Genomic DNA, 15,889 nt, shown 5'->3' with positions numbered 1-15,889 from the left:
CTCAGCCACAGTGCTGGTTCCTGTCAATAAACCTCGTGTGATTGCAGCAAGGACGGTCTCTCTTGAGATCTTGGGGGGTCGAGTTATCCCGAGACTTGAGTGAGAGTCTCCCCAAACCGGGGGTCTTTCAGTTCGAAGCTAGGGCCTCCTGTGCCCCAAGACCTCCACCTTCAGAGGTCACCTTCCTGGCCAGGGTGGACATTTATCGGGGATGGGACATTGATTTTGGTGCCTGAAGAAGGGTCCGGGTTCAAATCTAGAATCCATGATCTAGATTCTGTCTGTCATGCATTTATGAAACATTCCCTGCCTCCAGGTCCTGCCAATCTTGCTGTGGTGATAGAGTGAGGTTATCAAGTTCTCTTTTCAGAGACCTCCTTTGGGAGGGACAAGGACACAGCCATGGCTGTTGTGAGCTTGTGGTAGGCTGGGTTCTAACAGGCACACAAGGCCTACAGGGGGCAGAGGAGCTTTCCCAGGAGAACAGATCCTCTGAAGAGCTTGACTAATGTGCTGGACCTTGTCGTGGAGCAAGAATTCAAGACACCTCAGGAAAAAGCAGGAGCTTGTGCAAGGGTCCGGAGGTAGAAACCAGTGTGGTGACATTTCACTAGTGTGCCATGCCTGTCCTGCAGAGGCTCATGCCTTAAGGAATGTGTGTTCGCGTCAGCCTGGTCCAGGTTAAAGTGTCCAGGTAGAAACAGAAAGAGGCTGTCCTGCTGGAACTCCACTGCTCTTTGGGTTGGCCCGGTGAGGAAGGTCCAGGAGGCCCCGCCTCAGAGTTCCTCTGGCGCTTTCCTGCTCTTCTGTTGTTGGCCCCACTCTTGAATTTTTCTGGGCAGTGTCTCTGTCCAGAACTGTAGCCGGTTCTTCTTTAGCTTCTCCCCAATCCGCGGCTGTAGGCTAATCTCCAAGTATTGTTCTAACTGGTTTAACTGGGGCCAAGAGGGCAACCCCTTGCCATTGGGGTTCCTGGGTGAGGAGATTGAGAACAAAGTGTTGATTCTGTGTCCTGAGTAGGGGCAGAAGGAGGTCCAAAGTCTGGCATATGTTACCACCTACTCACCCCGTGTGTGCAAACTGGGTCCATTGGGCCATCATGGTGAGGCTCAGCTGTTTCTCTTCCTCTGTGGCCTCTGGGAAGGCTGGTAGGAGGAACAGATCAGGGTCAGGCGAGGCTCAGACTATGCCTAAAGGTTCCTGGTACAAACCGAAACCTCTGTTCCCAAAAGACCACCTTGGAACTCTGTAGCCTAGGGATGGAATGTCTGTCTGTCCTTACCCAGGAAGTTGCTCTCATCTGTGAGGAAAGGACCTCCAAGGACAAAGGGACTCTCAGAACCATGGTCAGCCTTTACCCAGGATGGCTTGAACTTCGCAAAAGAACTGGGGGTATGCTGGAACTCGTACAAGAAGACAGGGGACCCAGCATCTACGGAGAAGGCAGGATTCATGTTAGGTGCCCACAGTTAAATCAGGACACCTGACTGCACAACCTTGCAATGACATCAATCATCATCATCATCTTAATGGTGCAGATCAGAGATAACAGCAAGCATTCCTGAGCCCTCCTCTGACTTACTAAGTGACCTTGTTCAAAATGACCTTGAACTTCTGACCCTACTTAGGTCAGTGGTTCTCCACCTGGGGTTCCAAACCCTTTGGGGTCGCATATAAGATATCTTGCATATCGGATATTTGCACTACAATTCATAACAGTCGCAAAATTATATTATGAAGTAGCAATGAAACAGTTTTATTGTTGGGGGTCATCAACATGATAACTGTGTTAAAGAGTTACAACATCAGGAAAGCTGAGGACCACTGCTTTAGATTAACCTTCACTATGCTCCCTCTCTACATATGATGAAAGTGAAGTCCAGAGAAGACCTCTGAAATTTGCCCGAAATCACAAGGTTAAGAATCTAGGACTCTTTATTATTATTATTGTTATTATTATTTTATTTTATTTTTTTTAGAATCTGGGACTCTTATAGCACTGTGCCGGGTTCAGAGGAAGCAAGACTTCTCTCAGGAGAAGCACTTAAAGAGTACCAAATTTCTCACCAACTGAACAATTCCCCGAGAAAGAGTTAGTGATGGGCCCTGCTAGGTGACCTTTGGTAAGTCACTTTAGCTCTCTGAACCTCTGTTTAATCTGCAAGGTCCTTTTCCAGGCGTGCCACCTGCTTCTATGGTGCTGCATCTCAAAGAAAAAGGGCTGGGAGGTGGCAGCAGATGCGGGATGCAAGGCATCCGGGGATTCTGTACCTATCAGCAGCTACGTCATCACCTGATGGTACAGGGAAGACAGGGCAGGTGGCAAGGGCTGGCTTACCTTGGAGGTGTTTTGAGAAGATCAAGGTAGGAATGACGAACGCGATATCACCTACTAGTTCCTGGAAGGCATACCTCATGGCTGGTGCATCTGAGCCATTGTCTAGGTATTCATCTATGACGATTGGCATAATCTCAGGGGGCACCTCCTGGAGTGAGAGAGAGGTCAGGCTCAGGCCTGTTCAGTCCCACAGCTTCTGCGGACCTCCTATCCTACAGATTCTCACATTCTCTACTAAAGATTCTTTCACATCCTGGGGCTCCTGCTCCAGGGAGCAGCCATGTATCCCTGCCTCCCTAGGTATTTTAGTAAAAGATTGTTTCTGCGTAGGATAAGCACCCGTGTAGAGTTAAGTGTTATGCCTGTGGCCACTGTCAGCACCACATGGAGCAGGTGTCTGGACTACTCCGAAAGCCAGTGTCTGGTAAGTTATCTGGAAGCGGATGTCTGTTAGAACAGAGTGTGGCCTGGAAGCCAATGATAGGTAGAAGTTAAATGGGAAGAAGCAATAAATGGGGGTGACTCGTAAGTCCAGAAAGCAACAATGAGGTGGTATGAAGGAGAGGATTCTGGGGTTTCCAGAGAAGATAGCACACCTAGGTGCTGCCTGGGTATCCGGTCAGCTCCTCACGTGCAGCGCCCAGTCTCCCTAGGAGAACTCAGGCGAGAGGAAAGGTATGCTCTCCATTTGAAGTGGAGCTGTGGGCTCAGAGGGACTGGGAGAACTGGACAAGTGATCAGGGCTGGGATCTGTCTGCCCCCAGGTCCATCTGGCTCCAAACCTGACAATGAGATTTTAACACTTGCGCTCAGGGGTCACTTTTCTAATCTGCAGCAGGGACACTGCCAGTTTCTGCTTCACAGAGCTGCCATGACAACCAGAGGACGAATGCCAATCTGCGTGCTGAGCCAGACACAGTCCTGGGTGTGGGGGTTGTGCTCTCGGAGGGGTGTTCACCCTGGGGGACAATGCTGCTGCTGCCGATTTTCCTTCGAGAACCATACTATCTCAGAGTATGCTATATTTTTATTTAGACAAAGTCTCATTCTGTAGACCAGGCTAGCCTAGAACTCATTATGCAACCCATAGGGTACCCTTAATGTTTTGGTAATTTTCCTACCTCAACTTCCTGAATGCTGGGATGACAGCCCAGAGTTATCGCTCCTGGTCTCTTTACTCTTAGTGGCACTGAGACTCATCAACTGAGCTAAAAGATTTGGTGGTTGCTGGGGGGGGGGGGACGTTGTAGAGATGGCTCAGTGGTTAAGAGCACACACTGCTTTTCCAGAGGTCCTGAGTTCAATTCCTAGCAACCACATGGTAGCTCACAACCATCTGCAATGAGATCTGATGCCCTCTTCTGGCCTACAGGCATACATGGAGGCAGAATGTTGTGTACATAATAAATAAATAAATCTTTAAAAAAATAGATTTGGTAGTAGCTTCGGGCGGGAGTGGATCCGGGAGTGCTGTGGCAGGTACCTGGGAGGCCCCCCTCCTTCCTCCTGCCTTACCACACTGGTCAGAAAGGGCCTTGAAATCTCCAGCAGCTCCTCCCGGCTCAAGTGTTCCAACTTCTCCAGGAAATTCCAGACCTGTGGGGACAGACACTGAGGTTCTATCAATGCACCTCTATCTCTGTGCTTCACCCTCAGGCCTGAGCAGGAGGCATTCCTGGCCTAGTGTTTACAAATTCATGATAGAGTCATGGGTAGTCAAAGACACAAGCTTGCGATATAACCGAGAAAATTCTGAAGGCTAAGAATGGAGGGGCCTAGGATAGTGGCATTGCACTCCGCTGGCAGAGGCTAATGGCAGCACCAGCTGGGAGGAAAATGTTTATTCAAAACTTTTCTGCTCCTTCTCCTCCTTCTCCTCCTCCTTCGTCTTCTGTACCTGTGTAAATATGTATTTGTGTGCACATGTTTGTGTTTGTGTATGCATGCAGGTGTGTGTTTGTGTGTGCATATGTTTGTGTGAGTATGTGTATGTATGCAGGTGTGTGTTTGTGTGCACATGTATGTATTTGTATATACATGTATGTGTGTGTTCATGTGCCATATGTGTGTTTGTGTGAACATGTGTATGTATTTGTGTGGACCTGTGTGTGTTTGTGTGCACACGTATGTATGTGTGTATAGGTCAGAAGTTGATGTTGGCTGTTTTTCTCAATCTCTTTCCACTTTGAGAGACAGTCTCTTACAGAACTTGGAGTTGGTCAGTTTGGCTAGACCAGCTGAGCAGTGAACTGCAGGATCCTCCTGCCTTCACTTCCCCAGTCCTGGGATAGTAGGCATCGAGTGCCATGCCTGACTTTTCTATGGATGTGCTGGGGATGGGGTGAGGGTCACCCATGGTTCACCTCCAAACCTCACGGGCACTAGTTGAAAACATCACATGTTGCCTGGTATATTGACTCATGTCTCATTCCAGCACTTAAGAAGCCGAGACAGGAGGACTGGGCTCCAAGTCTGAGGTCAGCTTGGGTTATATACTGAGTTTTAGGATAGCTGAACTACAGGATGAGACCCTGTCTCAAAATGAGAAACAAAGACCCCAGGCATTAAAATCAAAAGTTGGTTTTCTATCTCACAGGTAATTTTGTTTTTGAGATAAGAACTCATGATGTAGCTCAGGCTAGTCTCAGACTTGAGCCATTCCTACCTTGGCCACCTGAGTGGATTACAGAAGCATCCGTGGTGCCTGTCTTAGATGACGCAGTCTTAATAACACCTAGATATCTGGCTTTTTGAGTTCAACTACCAGGTCTACCACTTAAAGATTCACGAAGTTCCCTGGGCTTCTTATGCCTCAGTTTTCTCGTGTGTGAATGAAACACCAATGGTCTGCTTCCTTGGACTCTCATGGAGCCGAGTTCATGTGCCTCTGAGCCCTGGCACAGAGAAGCTGATTTCTATGGTGGATCGATTTTCAATGGGGGAATGCCAAGACAAGTCTTGCTTCTGTTTAGGCAGCATGGTGTCAGTTAGACAGAGCACTGTGCTGTGAGCTAGATTGGCCCTACTAGCAGCTGCTCAAACCACCACGTGAAGAAACACAATGGGCTCTTCCTTTGTGAGAGACTTCATCCATTTGAAAACAATTGATGGGTTAAGGAGTAGGCTCAGGGGCAGAGTACGTGGCTGGCTTGTGGGAAGACCTGTGTTTGGTCTTCGGCATCACTGCAGAGAGAAAAGCTCTGTGAAGATGGGTGGACGAATGGCGTGGTGGGATGAGATAGGGTACCCAGGAGTACAGCATGGTGGAGGCGCTCTTGCAGGCACTGTGTACCCAGGCTGGATTAGAAGGCACCTGAACCATCAGGACCTATAGCTTAATGCCGTTTGGAACATGGGGGTGCCAGTTAGTCAGTCTCCTGGGCACAGAGTCACGCTCCTCCGTGGCTCAGAGCAGCAAATATCAAGAAGGTGCTGTAGATTAGCCCTTCCCAGAAGACTACTTTGCAAAAGCTGGGTCTTCAACACACAGAGCATTGGTTTGGCGAAGTGAAGCAGAGTGGCCTTGACCCTTGGCTTTCTCACCTACCCAATGGGAGTGGCTGGAGTGCTTAGAGCGCGTGGAGAAGACTGCCTGGGCAGGGCCTGGAAGGGCACAGCTGCCAGAGGACACTCACCTTGAGCATGAGCCAACCAATCTCATGATTGTTGACTCCCAGGAGGTAGGGCACAGTGGGGAATTTCTTCTCCGTTAGGAGCTTCTCTGGGCTTTGTGGGAAGAAGGAGTCATTGCTTATGTAGGAAACTTTCACGTTTTTCTGCAGGAAAAGCAAGGCAGGAGGCCCACTGTCAGGACCTAGCCTAGGGATTCCACAGGGACTGGACAGGACCCCTCTGGGTCATTGTCATCATCACCCTAGAGGTGACATACCTGATTGTTAAGGTCCTTTCCTTCCTTCTGTAGCAGACACTGCACCAGCTCAGCTGAGGATAAGGAGCTGCAACCCAAGGAGTTGGCTAAGGTCTGAGGACAGACAGAAGAATGTTGTCTCTCAGATACACACCCTTTGCTTCCCGAACCGCTCTCTGTTCTGAGCTGTGATGTCACAAGGCTAGCCCAAGATACCTGCTACCAACCTAGGGAGGCTGATCCCTCTTCCTGTGTCTCCTTCATCCATCTAAGAAACGTGTCCTTTTCTAGTTCAGTAATAGTTTGCGGTGCCGATTAGGACATGCGTGGGCCTGTCTGGCAGGGAATGTAAGGGGTACTGAGTCTGGAGCAGGGCCGGGAGGCTGGAGGGAGGCGTCCAGAGAGAGACAGAGGAGGCCAACAATTGTGGTAAGAAGATCTCTCCCCTCTGTGGTGAGGGGAGGGGTAGGCTGCTGCTTTTGGATAGATAAGAAGCCATGTGTCCCGCTGAGGCTCCTGAATTATCCCTCAAGTTCAGTGTTATTGCTCACTGCTCCATCACAGCCAGGGCCTGGGACCAGCTGAAGAGACGATAGGTCCAGCCTTTTGCTGCTTACCCCAGCAATGTCTCTAGAGCTTGCCTAGACTCTACCGTCCCCATATTGCTGGCTCTTGGCCTCCAGGACCGCTCTCTCCATCCCACCTTTTATTCCGCGTGCCTCGGATTTGTTTCCCGGCCACTTCTAGCCCTTTGCATCCTGCCCAAGCTCTCAGGCATGGCCTTTCATGTTCCTGCACGACCATCCACCTCTTCAGTGCGTTAGTTTCTTGTCTCGGCCCCTACCTGATGGCTTCCTGCTTCTGTGAGCCATCACTTTGTCTTACGCCTGAAGCTTTTCATGCCCAGTTCCTATTAGAGAAGTTCTTGGTGGCTTTTTCTGGCTACTTTTCACAAGGGGACAAATCTCTTAGGCAACAGCATGGCTGGGAATGGGAGGCTCCCAAAGGATCCTTGGGGAAAGAGGAGATCCCTAAAAATGGCCCCAGGGAAGTACCAGAGAGAATCTGCTCAGGGTGGCCTTCTCCAGAAAGCTGGATCTGACTACCTACCCCTGGATTGCACTAGTCACGGTCTCTGAGCCTGTTGGTGACTCCTTCCTCTCCTCGCTTGACCCAAAGGTTAGCACAGGACGGGTTTTGAGGCAGACTTAAGATAAGAGAGTAAAGGAAAGGCAGACCTGAGCTTCAGGCCATGGGTTTATCTCCTTCAATATCTTGTTGGTAATAATCCCACTCTGGGATATGGCTCTGTGAAATAACCCCGCAGACATTGGAGACAGGACCTGGGAACAGCCAGAAGGACAGATGACATCAGCAGAGCTAGGAGGTCAGGGGCCACAGAAGCCCTCTCTGACCTGGCTACAATTGCTACTTCTCTGCGGGTAACTCACCAGGGATGAGACGATCATGCCACCAGCAGAATTACCGAAGATAGTGACGCAGTTGGGATCACCCCCAAAGGAGGCTATGTTTCTCTGCACCCAGCGTAGAGCGGCCACCACATCGAGGAGGCCTCGGTTGCCAGGCATGTGCTTGTCTCTGGTGCTAGGGGCAGGGCGAGGCAGTGGTTAGCACAAGATGCCTCCTAAGATATATTTATTTTTTCTTGCCCTCTGCAAAATTGCTTTGAGTCAGTCACCAGGGCACTGGGCTTCTCCTCTGTTCCCCAGTCCTGGCTTGGATATGAGTCACCGTTGGCACCTGTTTTCCCAGTGTATGGTGTGGGTAGGTGTAGCAGGACAGTCAATCAGAGCTGGCTCTCAGATGGATAATTGGGCTTGTTGCTCTTTGTCCCCATTCCTCGCTAGGACTCTACCCCACCCTTTGCCCAAGTTCAATGTTCAATTCTGACTTTCACTGAACCCCTTTGATTGTGGAGCCCTGGGATATTCTTTCTTCTCTCTCTCTCTCTCTCTCTCTCTCTCTCTCTCTCTCTGTGTGTGTGCGGTGCATGCCAACATGAATTCCTGTCAAGTATACACACATGGAGGCCAGATAGCAACATTAGACATCTTGCTTAACTGATTTGTTTCTTAGTTTTTGGAGCAGGGTCTCTATTTGAGTACTTAGTGCTGAGATTATAGACATATGCAGTCATATCCAGTTTACAGATGGATGTTGGGGACCCCAATTCATGTCCTCATGTTTACGTGGCAAGCACATTTTACTGGGTGAACAATGTCCCCAAACTCTCTACCCTTAGATTCTCATGAGAAGGCCTTCCTCAGGGCTGTAATGTCCTCTTCCAGGCTGGCTATCTTACCTGAGGAAGCCAAAGATGCCGAGACGGTACTGGACAGTGACTACTACCACATTGCCATAGGCAGCCAGGGCTGATCCATCATGGGAGGTGGCGGAGCCAACTACCAGAGAGCCCCCATGGATCCATACCATGACCTGTAGAAACGGCTATGAATCAGAGACTCCAGCTTCTAGGACTTCAACCCCCACCTAGCAGTCCAGGGTGTACTAAGGACTTCTGGGGTGCTTAGGAAATGGGGGTATAGAGGGGCGGCTGGCATGGTAGTGCTGGATGGGGGCCTCTGGACTGTATACCGGCAGTCTGGCCCCTGCAGTGGTCTCAGCAGGGCTGTAGACATTGAGGATCAGGCAATCCTCGGAAATAGAGAAGTTCTGAAACTTTTGGTTGAGGGTGAATCTGCTGTTACGCGTTCTCTCTACGTCCTGCATGCACCTGCAGTCAAGGGGGACCCCAGAGGCAGCTATCAGTTCACACAGCCTTGTGTCCAGCCTCTGCCACCACCCTGCCCGCTTGCCCACCTCCTGCAGGGGTACTCACATTGGGGGATTGGAGCTGGCATCTCTCACGCCTTCCCAGGGCTGTGGTGGGAGTGGGGCTGAGAACCGCAGGGAGCCTAGTGGTGCCTGAGCAAAGGGAATGCCCAGGAAGACGTTCACCAGCCGCTCTGTGCCCTTCACACCCACCTGCAGGCCTCTCACACGACCCAGGGGGGTATCCACTTCAGGCTGAGTGACTTTGGATCCTGAGATTGGGAGAGAAGGGTCACTAGGTGAGTCTACAGCTTCCGAGGGGGCCTGGGTGAAAGATGGATTTTTAGAATGGAGCAGCATTGATTTGTTTCTCCAGGGTCTGTTTTGTGGGGCTCCATGCTGAGCCCTCTCCACACAGTGTCAGGGGTGAGCTCTCCAGCCAGGGTTTGCCTTCACAGTTATTATTTGTTTGTTTTTGAGAAAGTTCAGTCTGGCCTTGATTGTGCTCCGTAGAGGAGACTGGCTTCTAACCCTGATCTCCTGCCTCTGCCTCCTCAGTCCTACGATTGCAAATGGGTGTTAGCACACATGGCTCCTATCTATCATCTCCACGATCGTCCCCGACTTCCTCTTCCTTCTCTTGGGTCACAGGGCTGAATCAGACCTGCTGCCCACTTGAACCTCAAGTTACTCACACACTAAATATAGCATGACAGGCAGGCAGCCTCGTTACTTTCTGTGTCCAGATGCCTTGACATCTGGAGCCTGGTGATCTTAAGTCCGCTTAGCCTGCATTGCTTATTCTTACCCCCTTTCCTCTCACTTGTTCTGTCATCTGTTGGCTTCCGTGCATGGGCTAATGGGGTGACTTTTGCTTCCATTTTCAGGGAACTCTGAGTAAGCTTCCTCTTGTTTGTCTTACCACGACTGATTAATAAGTCTTGTGCCCTTTAAGACATAAAGATAAGACTGGGGAAACAGTACAGTGGTAGAGCTTGTTTAGTATGTTAAGTGGCCCCTAGAAAATAAATGAACACCATCACCAAACTCACCCCCTAGCCTCCCATAGATCATAGAGAAGGACACACAGTGGCTGCATTCTTCCATAATAGACTCCTTCTCTAAGACGGCTGCTCATTCTTACTGGTCCCTGCCTCACTCTTGTTCCCTCCTTCCTCAGGTGTCCTACTAAGTCAGAAGCCCCACGTCACAGGTTCAGGGAGTGTATCTTACCAGGACATGCCAGAAGCAGACAGGCCATCCAGACTAGGACACTGGACCCAACTTGTACCACTGTCCCCATATTTCTTAGGATTGACAGTGGAAGACGCAGTTGGAAAACAGGAGAGGACTTGTTTTTTATAGTACCCCTTTCCCTGTAAAAATTAACCTGGTCTGCCTTAATTGGTTGGTGACCAGTTCTGAAGTTAAGTGTCCCGGGCTCTGGCCACTCCCAGAGCAGAATGTCTTCTGGAGGGGCCTGATGATATGGCGCCCTCTGGTGTTCAAACACTAGTGCTAGCCTGGCATGGTGTGGCTCTTAGAATTACAGCGGCTGTATTCCAGGTCAGCTAGACTCGGAGCTTCCTGTAAGACTCAACGCAAATTTCTATTCTCAAAAGAAGGACTAGGCATGCAGAAAAGAGTAATCATTCTAAGCTAGACTGAAGCCTCGGAGCTTCCTGTAAGACTCAACGCAAATTTCTATTCCCAAAAGGAGGACTAGGCATGCAGAAAACAGTAATCATTCTAAGCTAGACTGAAGCCTAGGTGCGTGAAGACCTCTCTAAGTCTCCCAGCCCAGCATCTGTTCACTTGTGTTGAGTGGAATGGCTCCAAGGCCCACGACTTTGCTGGTGCATGTTGGTGTTTTTCATAGGCTTATGTGCTTGGGTTCACAATTTTTTAAGCCTACGTGGCATGTTGCTGATTTCTCTACTTTAATAATAAGGTCCCCAGGTATCCATTTTGGCTCCATTTAGACATTACTCTATTGAGAGAACCCTGAAGGAACTCAGTCTGCAGCAAACTTCTGCCTGGCTTCACTCTGTTTTGAGTCCACTAAGCTACCAAGACCCCTTCTGGCATTACGAATATGCATAGTCCCAGTGCCATATGCCCGCCATGAAGGTCTCCTGAGGGTGTAAGTGAGGCCTGAACTGGCTTGAACCATGACTACAGAAGCTGCTGAGTGGGTCACCAGGAATCCTGAGATGACCCTGTTCAATGAGGTTGTAGAAGAAATCTCAGCCCAGGCTTTAAAACAAAGAACTAATAATCTCTTGATTATTATTATGAGGGAACATCTTTCATAATTTCTGAGATATACACCAGGAAACCTTCCTATTGTCCTAAACAGAATATGTCGGTATGCATGCATGCATGCATTTTTTTAAAAAAGGATTCATTTATTTTTATTTTATGTGCATGGGTGTTTTCCTGCATGCGTATCTGTGTGCCAGGTGTGTACAGTGTCTTCAGGGGCCAGAAAAGGATCCGTTGGAGCCGAAGTGAAAGAGGGTTGTGAATTACCATACAGGTGCAGGGCATTCAGAAGAGTGACCAGCGCTCTTAACCACTATGCTTTCTCTTTAATGCCCTGTAGCATTTTTTTTTTAATACAAGTTCTCACAATTAGGCCAGGTTGGCCTCAGACCCATGTTCTTCTGCCTTTCACATCCTAAGAGCTGTACCAGGCGTGCTCCTCCATGTTTGTTCAAGCAGAAAATTTAGAGGCACCCTTGTTCAAGGTCAGTAAACAAGGGACCACAGAATTTCTTACACTGTCCTTGTTTGCCTCATCCTAGCCTCTATCTGAAATCCATGCATGGACACCAGCCCCAGGTTCCCTCTGATCTTCCTTGGGCTATCTCTTCTGTAACTCCAGCATCTCTTGTGTCTCTCTCACCAGCTGCAAACGCACCCTCATCTAGATAACCCATTCAGATCAGGGGATATAGCTCAGGAGTAGAAGGCCTGCCTAGCACACAGGAGGCCTCGGTTAATCTCCAGTGCCACAAACGCACAAAACTACACTGTACTATGCAAACTGCACTTTGCCCCATTTTCTCTCCTCCTCACAGCAAAACTAAGATCACCGGCGACTGTCTCTCTTTTCTCTCCTTCTAGTCCCTCCTAGAAGTTTCCTTTCACCTGATCTGCAAGCGCAGATGAGATCGGGGGAGGAGGATCCTGCAGGGGTGTGGAGCAGAGAGATCCTGCCTCTCAAGCTTCTCCAAGACGTGAGGCACCCTTCACGCTCCTGCACTGTCCTGTAGTCAGGAGTTCACTAGAGGGGCTGGGGGTGAAGATGAGGGAGCAGAAAGTTGTGACTAGAGAAGCTGGCAGGACAGGGAAAGCAGAAGCTGAAAGTCCAGAGTGGGAGAACCGCTAGGATGTCCACAGATGGAGAAATGGAAGTGACCTTTGGTTGGGGCGAAGGGAATTATTTGAACAAAGGCATGCACATATGTTTACTCTGAGTGAGCCTTTTATCTTGTTAAGGAAAATATTACCTTGCTTTCAGGACACATGGCTGCCTAGGACCTCGCTAAAGGTTCCCATTCTTTCCTGTTCAGGTCTGAGGTTCCGCACAGCTCATTCCTACTTAGTCATGGCTCTTTTTCATTTGAAATGCATTGGAAACTAGAACTTTCCAAGGCCCCTCACCCCATAGTTGAAATCCAGTTCAAGGTCACTTATCTTACTTGGCAAATCTTTAAAATTTCACTTCCTAGTTTCAGAAGTCTGTGAGGATTATAAGTAACCCAGGCTGTGCCCAGGAGCCTGATTCCCTGAGGTAATGATGTGGGGCTCAATCCTAAATGGTCTTATTGCCCCCTGAAAACTGGCTATGGCCTCTGTATCCTAACTTTGCAGGTGGAGGGTGCAGTGCTGTCCGGGTTTCTTCTCAGGGGCTTTACAGGGGCATTTAGCGCTTACCCTGACCTGAGTGATCAGCACACAACAGTCATTGCTTCTCCTTGACTCTGCTCAGCATAGTCAAGTTGCTCTCTCTCTCTCTCTCTCTCTTTCTCTCTCTCTCTCTCTCTTTTTAACACACTCTGGTTCAAACCAAGGTTCCAGCCCTGCCTGACCAATTCACTCTCTGCTCTGAAGTCCCTGACCTAATGAACAATTGGGCTGTGGGGATTGAGAGATTCCAGCTCTACCAGCTCAGGGTCATGGAACTAGTTTCCTAGTTTCCTTCTCTTCCTTCTTTCCTCTCTGTCTGTCTGTCTCTCTCTCCTTCATTTCTTGCTTTTTTCCTTTCTTCTTTTTGGTTTTTCAAGACAGAGTTTCTCTGTGTAGCCTTGGCTGTCTTGGAATTTACTCCGTAGACCAGGCTGGCCTCAAACCCACAGAGATCCACCTGCCTCTGCCTCCCAAGTGTTGGGATTAAAGGTGTCCCACACCACTGTCTGGCTAGTTTCTTCCTGTTAACTGAACAGTCTGGTACTTGTCCCTGTCTGTCTGGCTAGTTTCTTCCTGTTAACTGAACAGTCTGGTACTTGTCCCTAACCCTGAGCCACAACTCTGTCAAATACTTCACCATCATTTAGAGGCCCTGTATCACCAATGACCAAGACCAGAGTAAACAAGTGTTGGGACCAGTTGGAGTCCTGGCCTTCAGCTGCTCTTCCCTGCTAGAGCCTTCTAATTGGAGTTACTAAAAGCTGTGCCTTGCCTAGAGGATCAGAGGATGGGATTTTCACCTGTTGGCCATTGACTGCTGGGTATTTAAGCCTCCATGGTGCTATTAAAAAAGGGTTTTTGTACCAGTAAAAAAAAAAAAAAAAGGTTCGTATGTCTGTCTCTCTGTCTCTCTCTCTCTGTGTTTTCTCAACCTCCAGCCCCTTGCCTGAAGCTCGCGAACTGTATGGTAGTGCATAGAGCGCAGATGGGGGGGGGAGAGGGGAGGGGCGGGGGTGGGGGAGGGGTGGGGGGAGGAGGGTGGGGGGTGCACGGCAAACAAGTGGAATAAAGAAAACTCTCAGGGTATTTTCAGGGGTATATATGTGTGTGTGTGTGTGTGTGTGTGTGTGTGTGTGGTGCGCACCAACAGAAGTGGGGTATAGAGAAGAAGATTCAGAGAGCATCTGCAATGAGACACCACTGCATGCCCATCCGTCATAATCAGATTTAAAACTATAAAACCACGAGACATGGTGTGGGACACACTTGTAATGGTAGCCCTTGGTAGGCTGAGAGAGGACATGGAACAGCTGGCTGGGGATGAAAAGGCAGTTGGGCAACTTTTTAAAAAGTTGAGTGAACACGCACTTGTTTCATGATTCGGAGGCCTGCTCTCAGTTCATCCGAAAGAAACAGAGCATTGCATTTTGCCTACACACAGTCATTAATAATCCCTGCCCCCATCCACTCAGATGTATTTATCTCATCAGTTGGTGAGAGGGCAGGGTGTGGTGCGAGCACACAGGGAAGCCACTCTAATGAAAGGAACGAGCTACTTCTTAAATCTCAAAAGCAGGAGGTGAAGGCAGAGCCAGTTACAAACGGTTCCTTTTGTATTGTGATAGACAAGGCAAACTTACAACCATAGGAAAAGGGTGAGGTGGTTGCCAGGGGGCAGAGTTCAGGGAAATGATTAACACACGGGGCAGGAGGGAACTTTTTGAAGAGAAAGAAACAGGGTATGTATTTGGGGGTGGTTACACTCCTCAATTAGTCAAATTTTAAAATGGTTGAATTTAAATGTGTGTAGACACTCCCCAACAAAGCTCTTACAAAATAAGGCCACCAAACGTCTAAAAAGTGCCCTGTGCACTCGCCTTTGGTGAAGCGCCCTGTGCAGAAGCTCCCTCATGAAGCTTTTGCAGCAAGCACTGCCTCAGACTGAGGGAAGAGCTCTTAGCGCCTGAGCCAGGTCAGAATGCTATCCTTGCCTGCCCTCTGGTGGTCATGGTGGGCAATGCAGGCACTTCATTTTCTTTTTTAAAAAAATTAATTCTATGTGTGTTTTTACATCATGTATCTTGATCCCTTTCATTTCCTCATCCCGTCGCAACTGAACACCCCCCAAATAAAGCAAAATTTAAGAGAAAAAGGAATAATAATAATATTAACGATAATAAATTAAAACGGAAAAACTTAAAAAGATCTCGTCATGGCAGGTGACCTGAGCTTGTGGGAGCTCATGAACTCTGGGCCAACAGCTAGACCCACCACATGTGGGTGATAGGTGTGTAGCTTGATCTGTTTGTGGGGCCCCAAGCAGTGGGATCAGGACCGTCCCTGGTACATGAGCTGACTTCTTGGAACCTATTCCCCATGCTAGGATGCCTTGCTCAGCCTTAACCAGAGGAGCTTGGTCCCGTCTCAACTTGATATGCCCTGCTTTGTTGACTCCCATGGGAGGCCTGCCCCTTTCTGAACAAAGAGGGGATGGGTGGGAGTAGATGGGAGGTGGGGAGAGAGAACAGGAAGAGAGGAGGGAGGGGGAAACTGGTTGGTATGTAAAATAAATGAAAAAAATTAATAAAATTATTGGAAAAAATCTTGTCGTGGAAGTATGACTGTCTCCTTGCCACCTGCAGTTTGGCCTTTCAGGAGGTCCTGTTCCTGTTTGCTTTGTCCTGTTCCTGTTTTGTCACCTATCATTGGCTTCACACATTTTCCCCTCTTTCACACGCGTTCTGTCCCCATCACTGGATTTTTACTTTGTGGTTTTGGGAACAGGGTGTGATGAAGCCAGTGTGGTTTCATATTTTTCTTTGTAGAAGAGGCTAGTTTACCCTGAATCTCCCAATTCTCTTGTCCTCCTCTTGAGTACTGGGATGTGTATCAGCAGGCCTGGTCAGAATCTTATTTTAAAAGGGAGCCTTAAGGCTCAGGGAACTCTTCCTCCCTCCAGATCTTAGTCTATACAA

General features: G+C 49.0%; 1 protein-coding gene across 4 annotated transcripts; it reads right to left on the bottom strand.

Annotated features, from left to right (window-relative positions):
• Positions 1–776: 776 nt before the first annotated feature.
• On the bottom strand, positions 777–10,305 carry Ces3 (carboxylesterase 3). 4 transcript variants are annotated; one of them, XM_057754164.1, is made up of 13 exons: positions 10,239–10,305; positions 9,067–9,304; positions 8,823–8,961; positions 8,530–8,663; positions 7,658–7,811; positions 7,445–7,549; positions 6,228–6,320; positions 5,974–6,114; positions 3,854–3,934; positions 2,339–2,486; positions 1,283–1,432; positions 1,067–1,145; positions 777–972 (listed from the first exon to the last, which is right to left on the bottom strand). In XM_057754164.1, exons 1-13 carry the CDS (start codon positions 10,300–10,302, stop codon positions 777–779), a joined length of 1,722 nt encoding a protein of 573 aa, XP_057610147.1. In that variant the 5' UTR covers positions 10,303–10,305. The 4 variants fall into 4 exon arrangements, with proteins under 4 accessions (XP_057610147.1, XP_057610146.1, XP_057610145.1 ...); XM_057754163.1 differs by having other exon boundaries at positions 5,974–6,101; positions 6,224–6,320; positions 9,067–9,280; positions 10,230–10,302; XM_057754162.1 differs by having other exon boundaries at positions 9,067–9,271; positions 10,233–10,302.
• Positions 10,306–15,889: the final 5,584 nt, after the last annotated feature.

This window comes from Chionomys nivalis, chromosome 21 (genome assembly GCF_950005125.1).
Source record: "Chionomys nivalis chromosome 21, mChiNiv1.1, whole genome shotgun sequence".
NCBI classification, from domain to species: domain Eukaryota; kingdom Metazoa; phylum Chordata; class Mammalia; order Rodentia; family Cricetidae; genus Chionomys; species Chionomys nivalis.
The sequence above is the reverse complement of the archived record's forward strand: the minus strand, read 5'-3'. Positions and strand labels throughout refer to the sequence as shown.

Excerpts from the sequence above, each read along its gene's own strand:
- Ces3 (XM_057754164.1), bottom strand. The coding sequence starts at position 10,302 with ATGGGGACAGTGGTACAAGTTGGGTCCAGTGTCCTAGTCTGGATGGCC. Across the intron at positions 8,962-9,066 it reads GCCAGCTCCAATCCCCCAAT|GTGCATGCAGGACGTAGAGA; the intron begins GTGAGTACCCCT and ends CCTTGACTGCAG. Across the intron at positions 2,487-3,853 it reads GGCCCTTTCTGACCAGTGTG|GAGGTGCCCCCTGAGATTAT; the intron begins GTAAGGCAGGAG and ends CTCTCACTCCAG.